Consider the following 14,925-nt stretch of genomic DNA (forward strand, 5'->3'; position numbering starts at 1 on the left):
GAGGGGAGAGGCAGCCACCCAGGATACCTCCTGCCCAGGCCAGGATGGAGGGGGCATGTTTGTAGAAGCACGTGGGGATGGGGCATACTGCTCACAAGCTAGGTGGAGAGTGCTGGTGTTGCACTAGTTCCTGCAGGTGTCTGTGTATCTAGGCTGTGGGGTGGGGGATGGGAAATGGCACCTGCCTGCTCTTGTGGTCTTGGAAAGGTCTCCAAAAGATCCCTGCCCCTCCAGCACATGTTCTGACACTAGTAAACAAATCTTCCCCGTATATCCCGTATATCCCGGGAATTTTTCGAACTGCTGCTTCTATGTTGTATATCAGTAGGACTGTTTGTTGTGCTGTCTCTTTAAGGGTGGGAACTCCGTTTCCTCTAGCCCTCTGGCTCTTCCAGAGCCACACCCGCTGGTTTTTAAAGTTTATTTATTTTGAGAGACAGAGAGTGTAAGCAGGGGAGGGGCAGAGAGAGAGGGAGAGAGAGAATCCCAAGCAGGCTCTACGCCATGTGGGGCTCAATCCTACTAACTGTGAGTTCATGACCTGAGCCAAAATCGGGAGTCGGACGCTTAACCGATTGAGCCACCCAGGTACCCTATGCCTGCTGGTTTTTAAATTTATAGGTATTAAGGCCCACTGATTGTAAGAACTCAGAGTTAGGCCCCTCTGGTTTTCAAAGCCAAATGTTATAGGGATTCGTCTCCTAGTGTGGGGCCTCCATGCCTGGGTGCCTGGCATGGGGGTCTGCTCCTCTCCTCTCCCATGGACAGTCCCCACAGGTTTGTTCATCTCCCAACCTGTCTCTGCCCTTCCAACCCTCTTCAGTGTAGCCTCTTTTTTACATTTGGTTGTGGATAATCTATTCTGCCAGTCTTCAGGTTGTTTTCTGGGTTATTTACACTGATGTGGGTGTTGTCTACTTGTATCCATGAGACAAGGTGAACTTAGAATCTTCCTACTCCACCATATTCCCTTCCTCAAACTAATTTTAATGAGCTACTAAAATTATTATTTTTTAAAAAATAATCTAGACATAGGTTTATTTAATCAATGCATGAACTACTACCCAAAGCCAAAGGATAAGGTTCCCATTTCAATTAGATATTTCAACTCAATAATCTCTAAAGAACTTCAGATTTTCCCATCTTATAAAGCAGGTGTTGACAATTTTCTGAAAAGGCTTACATAGTAAATATTTTAGGCTTTGCAAGCCTTACAGTCTCTGTTGCAACTACTCAAAGCAGCCATAGACAATATGTAAAGAAATGAGTATAGCTATGTTCCAATGAAGCTTTCTTTATGGACAATATTTGAATTTCATGTAGTTTCCACATGTTATGAAATATTAGTCTTTGATTTCTTCCCCCAACCATTTAAAAATTCAGAAATCATTCTTAGTTTGTGGAAAAATAAATAACAGGCAGCAGGCCAGATGTGGCCCATGTGCCATAGGTTTGCCAACATCTGCTCCAGAACAATCCCTTAAAAATCTAGTCACCTTAAGGGGCACCTGGGTGGCTCAGTCAGTTAAGTGTCCAACTTGAGCTTGGGTCATGATCTCAGGGTTCATGGGTTCAAGCCCCATATTGGGCTCTCTGCTGTCAGCACAGAGACTGCTTCAGATCCTCTGTCCTGATCTCTTTCTGCTCCTCCTCTACTCACTCTCTCTCTCAAAAAAATAAATAAACATTAAAAAAAATCTAGTTACCTTATAATTTCAAATTGTTACTTCCCAGAGATTAACGTGATTATTCAAATCTTCATCAGTAACTTCTTTTAGATCAGCTGGTTTTCACTTTGGTCTCTGGTCTTTATCTAGTAAAACTGCCCTAATACCTTCATGAAAGCCATGGCTTCCGCACAAGCTTGACTCAACTGATATTCCAGAGTTAATACTTCTTGCAAGGTCTTTGAAGACCCCTCCATGAGTTGCCTTAGTGTGATATTTAGGGATGCTGGAGACATTTTATTAATTACCTTCAACTGTTCTAAGGCAAAAGATGGACTATCTTGCTGTAAATTTTCAATAACCTGTTCCACACTATTGGCCAAGAACCAACTGTTTATTTTGTCCATGTGGTCCTCAAGTATAAAAGACTTGTCTTGATCAGTCTTGGACTTTGTATGGTAACCTCTAAGACATCTGCAATATTTTCTTTTGAAGGAGATTTTAGGGCTAACAAATCTTCTAACATGCTAACTTTTCAGAATCCACAAAATGCGTCGCAATTCCTGCTGTGTGTGTATCTCTTCCCTTCAGCCTGAATCCTGTTAATGCAAGGAAGTAACCAAGTTTTCCTTGAAGTCATGGCAAGAAATAACCTCCACCCACATCAGGGAATAGTCCAAACAGCAATTGGTTAATCGCTATTAAATTGCTATTTCCGGCATCGCAAAGAGACTTTTCAGTAGCCGCTTGGAATTGCCCATGAACTGAGAGACCAACTCCCCCACCCCCTGTGATGCCACAAATAAGTGCAACATATGGTTTCTGGCAAGAACCAATGGATTGTTCAGCATATATTTTTCTCTAAAGAAATCTTGAGCTATCTTCTGGTTTGCCTTACCACCTTCTGAGATGACTCTGATATCACCCCAGCACAGAAAGCCTTTCCACTATAATAAATGGAATAATCATTATAATCATTATAAATAATGATCAGGACAGTTTCGGGATCTTGTCCCCAATTCCTTAGCTGTGGATAAATTTGCCACATCATATTAAGATTCAGTGCATTTAGGAACTTTGGTCTGTTTAGCGTTATCGCTCCTGCACGACGTTTTCTTTCCAATTGTACTTTTCCTACTGCATCCGTGTGCCTAGACATTCTAACCCTAGAGGCTGGAGGTCCAAGATCAAGGCACCTGCAGATTCAGTCTCATGAAGTCCCTCTCCCTGGTTCACAAAAGGCGGTCTTCTCGCTGTGTCCTCCCAAAAGTTTCAGTATGATATTAGCCCTTTCGGGTGAATTAAACCTGGACATGAGCCTCCACACCTCCCGCAGCCCCATGGCGAAGACACTCACGAGCCTAAAGTCTAAAATTATTTTAAATGTTTCTAAGGGGACTACTGTAATAATCATATATAAATGTACATGTCCCATTGATACTAGGTACAATACATGAATACATAATATAGGATTAGGTGAGGTCCTGCTGAATGCTTTATAAAGGAGAAATATATGGTTTGAATAAAATTGTATTAGTCCTTTATACTCCATAAAGGATAATTTTATAGAGAGACAATTTCCAATATTAACAGAAAATTGCAAAGCCATTCATGAATACTGATTTAAATCCCAGATCCAGAAAATCAAGAGCTTAGTCTCCCCACCAGATAGAAACTGCATACATAAAAGTTAAGACAGGCCTTTGGCCTGAACACACAAGTCATGACCGGGGATAATTCAAATATGCTACTAAAAGAGAATGTTTACCAGAGAATTAGGAAACTTCATCTTCAATTTTGGAAGCACTTGGACGATTTCATCAAATTCTATGAAAGTGAAGGACACGGTTGTCACCATTCCTGCCGTTTGAACACTCCAATTCCGATCTAGAGACTCCAGTGCTCCTGAGCCATAGAGGGAAAGTGTGTCCCCGTCCACTTCAACAAGGTGTGTGTCTGTGACAGATAAACCTTGTAAAGCGCTGGTAAGTCCTGAGTCCAGAGACCTGGAAAATGCAACACACAATTTTATTTTTTTTTTAACGTTTATTTATTTTTGAGACAGAGAGAGACAGAGCATGAACGGGGGAGGGTCAGAGAGAGGGAGACACAGAATCTGAAACAGGCTCCAGGCTCTGAGCTGTCAGCACAGAGCCCGATGCGGGGCTCGAACTCACGGACCGTGAGATCATGACCTGAGCCGAAGTCGGACGCTTAACCGACTGAGCCACCCAGGTGCCCCAGCAACACACAATTTTAAATGAAAGTCTTATCATGCAAAGTAAAGAAGAGCCAATGAAAATCTGTTGAAAAAGGTATGTGAACTTGGAAATTTTATGTTCATTTTTCGTTGTTTCAATAATTAGACCCAGGGCACCAAAGACTTTCAAAAGAATATCTAGAAGTTTTGCATTCTTCTGGTTATATATTTTAATTCAAAAAGAGGCACAAGTGAATAAAAAATAACACTTTAAACCCAAATTATTTGTATCAGTTAAAGATAACTGACATCTTATGGAGTTTTAAAACAATTGATTTAGTATATCACGGATATCTTTTCACGTTAGAACAAATACGTTTTCCTAATCTATAAACTATCCCACTGAGCGGCTGGGAAAAACCCCCCACATTTTACAGAACACTTTTTCTATATTAAGAACCATATAATATAAAAATAAATTTATAAAACACCTGGGAAGACATATAATTACTGCTAACAATAGTTTACCTCTCAGAAGTTAGATTAAGGAGTAAGTTTGACTTTCTACTTTTGAATACCTCAATGTTGTTTAAAAATTTGTAATTGTATACTAAAATTATAAGCAGTAAAATTAATGACAATATCCTCCCCATTTTGAAATTAAAAATGATGAAAAACAATCCACTATTTAATATCTCTGTGTGTGTATATATATATATATATATATATACACACATACACACACATATGTATGATACACATAAAATCACTTCACGTACTCTACTGAATATGAGAATTGTTACTATTTCCAAAGCAGGAGCCACATTTTCTGTAAAAGGTACCCAAATGTTAGCCAGAGAAGACAAGAAGTAGCTCAATCCAATTCAAATTTTTGGATTTGTGAATAGAGACGTAACTATTTATTTTACCCAATCTCAAAAGTCAAACAACGCTTGGCTTTTGTTCCATGTGTTTTCATTCTGCTATTTTTGTTCTCAGGCAGTATTTATTTGCCCCTGCTAATATTAGTGCTTTGTCTTCCTTTGTGCTCTTATTAACTTCTGTATACTCCTCCAATATATCATTAGTCATACTATATCATAATTATATGCTTACAATTTGCCTTCTTGATCAGTGAATTCTTTGAAGCTAAAGACAATTTTCTCATCTTTGGGGCCCGGCAGTGGGTGTTGCACCGTGTATATTGAATAAATGAATTATTAAAGATCTTCACATTTGATAATGCTGACAGGGGAAGGGAAGACTAACAAACCATTAACCTTGTTGGCTTATTATATTTTACTGGACTTATGTGTACTTTTTCAGAAGCACCAGTTAACTTCTAACACATCTGTGTCTATAGTAACAAGCTGGGTAATAACATCAGTCAATTCTAAGTGAATATACAAGCAAGAAAATACAAAGAGGCTTAATTTCTGCCACTCTGGTCCTTGAAACAATGATTATTATATGACAGCAGTAAGACATTCAATAAGCAGTAGTATGTGAATAATCTTAGATGATAAATCCTATAAAGGTAAGGGATGATAACAGAACAAAAACCAGGTGGAGTTAAGAGCTCCTTACATTGGGCTTTGTGTGATAGCTTTGGGCTGAGCTACGTAAAGCACACAATCATTTCTGGAATAAGGAAAGGAAAGGAGTTGTATTTCACTGCCACTAAAACACAGAAGGCTTGCTGTAAAGAGTGCATACCCCTGTTACAGCACTTACCACACTGCATGGCAATTAGCTGCTTACTTGCCTGTCTCTCTTACCAAACACCGTGATTCTTGAGGGCTCCAACTTTGTCACATTAGTAGCTCTATCAACTAACACAGCTCCTAGCACATGTTGTGGTCAATAAATATCTCTTGCATGAATTAATGAAGTGAGACAATTAAAAATGTTTAATGACTATCTATTGAATCTTATGAAGGATGTTCTGACTATAAGGTGTGATTTGAGCAAAGGGGCAGAATCAGTGATACAGATACAGAATAAGGGTTAGCAGGTTTTCTTGGGTGAGGCAAAGGCAAATACTGAAGAAGTAAGGGCAAGGCAAGAAAAAAAAAAAACCAGCAAACTAGTTAGTTAATGTCATGATGCCTACATTAATGCCACGATACCCAGCAAACTAAGTTCATTTTAATGTAAAAATGATGGGGAATCTGACGTATATACCATAAACATGAATAAATCCTTTGAAAAGCAGTATTATTCTCTCTTGTATATTTGGAAGTGTTTTGACTTTCTTTTCTTTTCCATATGATTAAAAGTTAAAGAACATAAGCTCCAAGATAAGTCTTGCATCAGAAAGGAATTATTTACTTTGTATAAAGATTTGTCAAGCAAACTGTTGGGAAAATAAGTGAAATAATTAATAAGTGTAGACTCAGCAAAACAGCAATATGGTTACAAAAGAAAGGAGAAGTAATTTCCAACTTATATAGGTCTCACGTGGGCATTCTGTAAAAAAAACAAATGGCAACTTTTCTGTGCTACATAAAGGTTCATCCTTGTCAACAGAAAATGTAGCACCTGTTAATCAGGTCATAGAATATCTAACCCACTTCAGTTATTATCTGCATGAGGCTTGAACTTAGCCTCAAACTCTGGCCAATGTAGAGTAGAGGAATCTGTTCTTTGGGGAACAGGTTTTTTTTATGATGTGCATAAAAAATGACTTGGAAAATTTGCTAAAAATGTTTACACATTGGGGATTGTTCTTCCAGCTTTCCTTGTATGCTTGGCAGGCATGTCCACATCTTTAGTCATGCATACATACATACATACATACATATTACTTCACTTGTTCATTCATTCATTCATTCATTCATTTATTCATCAAACATTTACTGAAAGCCCACTATATATAGGGCACTGTGCTAAGGATTTGGGCATAGGCAACTAACTCATCTGTATAGATAAAAACAGTCAGTATAGAGATCACGGACGTGTGTTGAACATTTCAAAACTTTCCTCGCTTTCATTGGCCTCTAGTCCCAGAAATAGAACTGCTCTAATCATACTCTGGAATTAATTTAATAAACACATGAAATATAATTTCTAAACTGAAATGACCTCAACTTCTCATTAAACAAATTATTTGCCAAGCTTACTATGTGTCAGGTATTATGATAGGCACTGGGGATATAAAGATCAATTAAGATGTACTTGCCCTTACCATACATGAAAGACCCACAGCTAAAATCATCCTCAAGGGGAAAAACTAAGAGCTTTCCCCCTAAGGTCAGGAGCACAACAGGGATATCCACTCTCACCACCATGGTTCAACATAGTACTAGAAGTCCTAGCCTCAGCAATCAGACAATAAAAAGAAATAAAAGACATCCACACTTGCAAGGAGGAAGGCAAACTTTCACTCATCCCAGTGACATGATACTCTACATGGAAAACACAAAAGACTCCACCAAAAAACTGCTAGAGCTGATACATGAATTCAGCAAAGTCACAGGATATAAAATCCATGTACAGAAATCAGTTGCATTTCTACACACCAATAAATAAGCAGCAGAAAGAGAAATCAAGGAACTGATCCCATTCACAATTAAACCAAAAACCATAAGATACCTAGGAATAAACCTAACCAAAGAGGTAAAAGATCTGTACACTGAAAATTATAGATAGCTTATGACAGAAATTAAAGATGACACAAACAAATGGAGAAACATTCCATGCTTATGGATTAGAAGAACAAATATTATTAAGATGTCTATACAGCCCAAAGCAATCTACACATTCAATGCAACCCCTGTCAAAATTACACCAGCATTCTTCATCACAGAGCTAGAACAAACAATTCTAAAACTTGTATGGAACCAGAAAAAGACCATGAATAGCCAAAGTAATGTTGAAAAAGAAAACCAAAGCAGGAAGCATCAGAAATCTGGACTTCAAGCTATATTACAAAGCTGTAAGCATCAAGACAGTATGGTACCAGCACAAAAACAGACACAAAAATCAATGCAACAGAACAGAGAACCCAGAAATGGACCCACAAATGTATGGCCAACTAATCTTTGACAAAGCAGGAAAGAATATCAAATGGAAAAAAAGAAAGTCTCTTCAGCAAATGGTACTGGAAAAACTGGGCAGCAACATGCATAAAAATGAAACTGGACCACTTCTTCCACAATACATAAAAATAAATTCAAAACGGATGACAGACCTAAATGTGAGACAGGAAACTATCAAAATCATACAGGAGAAAACAGGCAGCAACCTCTTTAAACTCAGCTGCAGCAACTTCTTACTAGACATGTCTCCAGAGGCAAAAGAAACAAAAGCAAAAAATGAACTATTGGGACCTCATCAAAATAGAAAGCTTCTGCACAGCGAAGGAAACAATCAACAAAACTAAAAGGCAACCAACAGAATGGGAGAAGGTATTTGCAAAAGGCATATCGGATAAAGGGTTAGCATTCAACATCTATGAAGAACATATCAAACTCAACACCCAAAAAGCAAATAACCAGTGAAGAAATGAGCAGAAGACATGAATAGACACTTTTCCAAAGAAGACATCCAGAAGGCCAACCGACACATGAAAAGATGCTCAACATCACTCATCATCAGAGAAATACAAATCAAAACTACAATGAGGTATCACCTCACACCTGTCAGAATGGCTAAAACGAACAACTCAGGAAACAACAGATGTTGGTGAGGATGCAGAGAAAGGGGAACACTTTTGCACTGTTGGTGGAAATGCAAACTGGTGCAGCCACTCTGGAAAACAGTATGGAGGTTCATCAAAAAATTAAAAACGGAATTATCCTATGACCCAGAAATTATACTACTAGGTATTTATCCTAAGGATACAAAAATGCTGACTTGAAGGGTACAATGCACCCCAATGTTTATAGCATCGTTATCAATAATAGGCAAACCATGGAAAGAGCCAAATGTCCATCGACTGGTGAATGGAAAAAGAAGATGTGGTATACATATATACAATGAAATATTAGTCAGCAATCAAAAAGAATGAAATCTTGCCATTTGCAACAACATGGAACTAGAGTGTATTATGCTAACTAAAATAAGTCAGAGAAAGACAAATATCATATGATTTCACTCATATGTGGAATTTAAGAAATACAGATGAACATAGGGGAAGGGACAGAAAAATAAGACAAAAACAGGGAAGCAAACCGTAAGAAACTCTTAAGTACAGAGAAAAAAGTGAGGGTTGCTGGTGGGGTGCGGGGTTAAATGGGTGATGGACATTATGGAGTGTACTTGTTGGGATGAGCACAGTAATGAATCACCGAATTCTATTCCTGAAATCAATATTACACTATATGTTAACTAATTTGGATTTAAATTTTAAAAAATGAAAGAAGAAAAAGAGAAGACAAAAATCATGATTTCACTAATATGTGGAATTTAAGAAACACGACAAACATAGGGAAGGAAAAATAAGATAAAAACAGAGAGGGAAAAGGGCACCTGGGTGGGTCAGTCGGTTAAGCATCCAACTTTGGCTTAGGTCATGATCTCACAGTTTGTGAGCTCAAGGGCTGCATTGGGCTCTGTGCTGACAGCTCTGAGTCTGCTTCAGATTCTGTGTCCCCCTCTCTCTCTGCCCCTCCCCTGCTTGTGCTCTGTCTCTATCTCTCAAAAATAAATAAATGCTAAAAAAAATTAGAAAAAAAAAACAGAGACGGAGACAAACCATAAGAGACTCTTAAATACAGAGAACACACTGAGGGTTTCTGGAGGGGAGGTTGGTGGGGGATGGGCTCAATGGGTGATGGGCATTAAGGAGGGCACTTGTGGGGATGAGCACTGGGTGTTATACGGCAGTGATGAATCACTGGGTTCTACTCCTGAAACCAATACTACACTGTATGTTAACTAACTTGAGTTTAAACAAATAAATTTTTTAAAAAGACTAAGAAAAAAAAAAGACCTATTAGTCTTTAAAGAGCTCCCAATATGAATGGTGGGTAAAGAACAAGACAAATATATACATTAATTGTAATACAATGTACTTATTTTCATATAATGAGTATTTAAAAGATATGCTATGAGAATACAGAAGAAGGAATTCTTCTAGTAGGGAGAAGTCAGTTTTCAAAAGAAGGTAACATTTGAACTGGTCCTTGAAAGATGGATAGTAGAATTTCACCAGAAATAGAAGGAGGGAGCACACACAGGTAATAAAAACTAAATGAAGAAAGGCATAGAAGCCTAATTATATATAGCATATTCAGGTAAGAAATTTTGATATGGCTACAACACTGAAACATATTGGAGTCATAGCTGAAGATGAATCTGAAAAGTCAGATTTTATCCTATAGAGGTTGAGGAGCAGAAAAAGTAATAAAATATCAAAACAGAAAGGTAACAGGACCATATTCGATGCATATTTTTGAGCCCCTCCAATGTGACACGTATGGAGCTAGGTGCTGGTGCCACAAAGACGAGCAAGACATTTCTCGATCCTCAAGGATCTACCTCAGACCAGTAAGTTGGTCAACCTTGTGGAAGATGTAGCAGAGAGAGGCTGAATGGAGGGAGAATAGTAGGAAAACCAGTGCAACAGTGTTGACTAGATCATATAAGGGCATAACAAAAAGGAGGGCATGGTGCCCTGGAAATGGAATTGGCAAGAAGGCCAGACAGACCTTAGTTCAAATCCTAGGTCTGCCATTGGCAAACAGATGATTTGGGGGGCAGGTTATCTAGTTTCTTTGTAGTTGCAGTTCCTAATGTGTAAATGGTGATTACAATACATATTTTTTCAAAGTTGTTAGAGACTAGAAATATTCTAAATCCTATCTAATGCTTAGTTCAATACATTATAGTGATTATTAATAAAAGAAGAGAACATAGATATAACAGATGTTTAAGAGAAAATAAAAGTAGAACTTAATGACTGATTACAGGGAATAAAGGAGAAGAATGAATAAATGTGACTCAAATTTTTAGAGTAAATGACTGGATCAAGTGGGCTAGTGTTCTACCCCTGTCTAGTCTAAATTAGCACTCTGAGAAGTGTGGCATTTTTCTGCGAAGGATCCATGTTTTAAAATTTGTTTTCCCATGAAGCCCAATACATTTCCATGTGTATTTCCCCCCTCAAATATTATTTATAGAACAGCAGGCAGTCTGCCATCAAATAGGAATTCTCTTCAAGACCTTCACACTCACGTGGTTAATTACATGTATAAATGCTTATTTAATCAACTTGATCTTTCTATGAGTCAGAAAAGGCATATTCAATGCCTTCTTGATTAGTATAGGACTCTAAGAAACGAGAGTGTAATTAACTTAATGCAATAAAGTAATGAGTCCCTAAAAGCCAGGCTAAATAAAGAATATACTCTTAAATGCCTGAATGGGCAAAAAAGGGCAATATTTCAGAGGATTACGGAGTTTTTTGGTTTGTTTAAAAAAATCTTTAGGCTTTCTATAACAGGCTAGAACAGAAAGACTTAAAATATTTCGGAAGATTCTTTTCCCAATGAAAAAGTGGTGCTGATTCCTATAATAATGTATTTTATGAATTTCTATTACAACATTCATAGGTGTAGAAATTCATTTTATGCATTATATTTTATTATGGTAGTGTTGGCTAAAGTACCACAGTGTTCATAGACAGGAAATGACCAAAAATAAACCAGCTTCACTGTATGCATCCAATGTAAGCAAAGAAAACATTACACCAAGTACTTTCCCATTTCTGGCACGGAAAAGAAACCTGCAGTATGTCATTTTACTATAGAGCTGTCCCAAGTACAGTGGAACAGTGAAATCATTAATGGGATATACCAAAGTTTTACAGAATTTCTTCTCTTTATGTGCCTGTAATTTTTTCATGGATACTTGTTTCCAGGCATTTAGTTACACACCCATAAGCCAAAGGTCAGAGAAACTCTAACACAAGAATTAGCCACTTTTCTGGCATTATGAAATACTAAAGACTATAAATGGGATTGTTAAAAATGGAAAAACTTATGTAGCATTAAAAAACAAATTGGAACCCTAAGGAAGGGACTCTCTGACCCTCTAGCTTTCTACCGTCAGAAAGAGCCAGGCTTATATCATTCCAGAAAGATGAAATTAAATTATATTTTTAAAGACTTACAGAGAATATAGTAACACAACTTCTAAAATTTAAAACATTTTACTGTGTACTTTCAGATAAACCAGCACAAAGACTGGACACATGTGTTTGAAATCTCCCTCTAAAAGCCCATTAAAGCAGTTGCACTGGTGTAAACCCACAACAAGTACAATAGTTGGGGGGAAGGGGAAGGACAATCTGCTGTAGGAAGTTTCAGAAAACTTCTGGAAACTGTAAAGAATGTTGAGTGATGAAGAAAAACAAAAAAAGTCATTGCTTCGAATACGTACAAACTGGAGACAAGAACAAAGATGTAGGCCAAACTGCTCAGAAGGCTCTGGAAAGGAAAGAACAGTAGATATGATAGAAGATGGGTGTAGAAGTAAGACTGAAGATCTGTAAAAGGATCCTACCACCTACTTCTCTCACTGCCTATAAAACAGTCAGGCTGAGCGGCATCACAGATGAGTGGGAAAAGGAAAGAATTCTCATTAAATAGGAGTTGGGCAATTGGCTATTCCCATAGGGGAAAAACAAACAAATCGGACCTCTGTCTCAAACTTAAAAAATCAATTCCAAGTGTAATAAACACTAAAATACGAAGGGCCAAATTTTCAGCTTTAGGAAGACAAAATGGGAGAATATTTATATAATCTCAGTGTAGTAAAGGGTATTTTTCCTTAAACACAATCCAAATGGGGAAACCACAAAAGAAAAGGTATATAAATTGGTATCTTCCAAAATACAAATGTTGTTTAAAGGCAAAGACATATCTGAGATTGCTTGGGGGGAAGCAAAGAGTGAAAAGAAGGCCCAGGACCAAAATCTGAGTAACTCTACCATCTACAGGTTGAGAGGACAGAAGTACTTGAGGATATTAGAAAGACACATAAGGCTAGAAAAGGCTACTAGTAATACGATGTAAAATAATAAATTGTAAACAATGGTCCAAAAGGAAATATTAAGACTGAATTAGGTCCGGAAGATAGCAGGCTTCAAGAAGAATAAATTCTACTCACTAGATAAGTGAGAAGTTCAAAGAAATTTGAATGTAGTAAAGGCAGCACAAATTTCTTCATTTAGTAAACAATAATAAATAAATAAATAAATAAATAAATAAACAAATAAAAGATAGAAAATCAGAAACTCCAGATAAAAACAAACTATGTATGGGGTGCCTGCGTGGCTCAGTCAGTTAAGCATCTGACTTCAGCTCAGGTCATGATCTCACAGTACGTGAGTTCAAGCCCCGCATCAGGCTCTGTGCTGACAGCTCAGAGCCTGGAGCCCGTTTCAGATTCTGTGTCTCCCTCTCTCTCTGCCCCTCCCCCGTTCATGCTCTATCTCTCTCTGTCTCAAAAATAAATAAACGTTAAAAAAAATTAAAAAAAAAAACTAGGTAAGAAGGCATGGCTCAAATGTGAGGCAAACTAGAGTGCGGCATGGCTTTGAACACATTTTGAAGTGTGATGAAGCGGGGGACTATTTGCATTTGATGCTAAGATTATTTTCCTTGAATGGTTTAGCAAGCAGAAAATGAGATTTACAGTACACTACTTAATGCTCAACTAAAAAATAGTTACATAATCGCAGAAATGTAAACACTGCTTACTAGTTTTCAATCTTTTTTATTGAAATTTTTAATTGTTTATTTTTGAGGGAGGGGGAGAGAGACAGACAGACAGACAGTGGGGGGATGGGCAGAGAGAGAGAGGGAGAGACAGAATCCAAAGCAGGCTCCAGGACCTGAGCTGTCAGCACAGAGCCCCATGCAGGGTTTGAACTCGCAAGCTGTGAGATCATGACCTGAGTCAAAGTTGGATGCTTAACCACCTGAGCCACCCAGGTGCCCCTACTAGTGTTCAATCTTTAGAAGCTACCAATTGACAATGTTGTGGTTATAGAACAGACACAAATAATTTTAATATCAAAATGTAAAAGCATAGCTCATAGTATATAGCAAAATTGTGATGAGAGAAATGAGAGAAAATGGTAGAATAGGGAACTCCAAAACTGCATTCCTCCACAAAAGTAACAAATATGCTAACGAAAACTTTCAGAATCAACTCTTTCAGAACTCTGGAATCTAAAAGAAAAAAACATTACAACAACCAGGGAAATGCATACTGAAGAAGAAACATGCCGAATTTCAGTATGAGAGTTCTGTGCATTTTAACTTACACTGTTAACATCCCCTACTCCCTAGCTCAGTGGTGGTTTGAAGACAGCAGCCCATATTCTTTGTGCAGGTTGCTGGTACTAGAAAAAGTAACACATGCCTTACTCTCAAAGAGCTGTGGTCATGCGTTTGACATGTTTGGTGGGTCCCAGCTAAACAGTCTGCCTTTGTTTCACGTGCCTCAGAGTTTCCCCTGGGCACAGGTGGCTTCGTGCGTGGCATTTGTCAAAAGCATTTAATGCAAAAATGTTTTAGGTGTTGCCCCGTGGGACAAAAAAAATACAGCAAAAACCTTAAGACAAAAAGAGGCTGGGGAAGAAGATAGTTGGGGGAATGAGGACTTGGTTAAGTTCTTGTGCATTTCAGGGAATGAGAAGACCCTAAACAATCATCTCCAATTGTTAAAAGAAAAAGACAAAAGAAGAATCTCGAAATAGCAAGAGAGAAATGACTAAGTGACTGGTCCTGTTCAAGGGACCCTCAATAAGATTAACAGCCAGTTTCCCATCAGAAGCCATGGAGGGCAGAAGGCAATGGGATGACATATTTAAAGTGCTGAAAGAAAAAGCTTTCAACCAAGAATTCTATATCCAGAAAAACTGTACTTGAAACGAAGAGAGAAATTATGACATTCTCAGATAAAAGCTGTGCTTACTGCTAGTACGCTTGCCTTACAAAAAAAAGCTAAGGTAGCCACTTAGATTGAAATAAAAGGATACTAGGTAGTTACTCAAAGCCAAATAAAGAATATCAGGAAAGGTAATTACATAGGTAAATATAAAAG

The 14,925-nt window shown here is 37.9% G+C and overlaps 1 protein-coding gene across 2 annotated transcripts in view; it reads right to left on the minus strand.

The window, feature by feature from the left end:
• The window catches only part of LRRC49 (leucine rich repeat containing 49), a 150,880-nt gene that overhangs the window by 27,293 nt on the left and 108,662 nt on the right, over window positions 1–14,925 (minus strand). For both annotated transcript variants that reach the window (XM_030317792.1, XM_030317790.1), the window contains one exon: window positions 3,436–3,673. In XM_030317792.1, coding sequence (XP_030173652.1) covers window positions 3,436–3,673 — 238 coding nt within the window. The remainder of the gene's footprint in view (window positions 1–3,435; window positions 3,674–14,925) is intronic.

This window comes from Lynx canadensis, chromosome B3 (assembly GCF_007474595.2).
Source record: "Lynx canadensis isolate LIC74 chromosome B3, mLynCan4.pri.v2, whole genome shotgun sequence".
NCBI lineage: Eukaryota > Metazoa > Chordata > Mammalia > Carnivora > Felidae > Lynx > Lynx canadensis.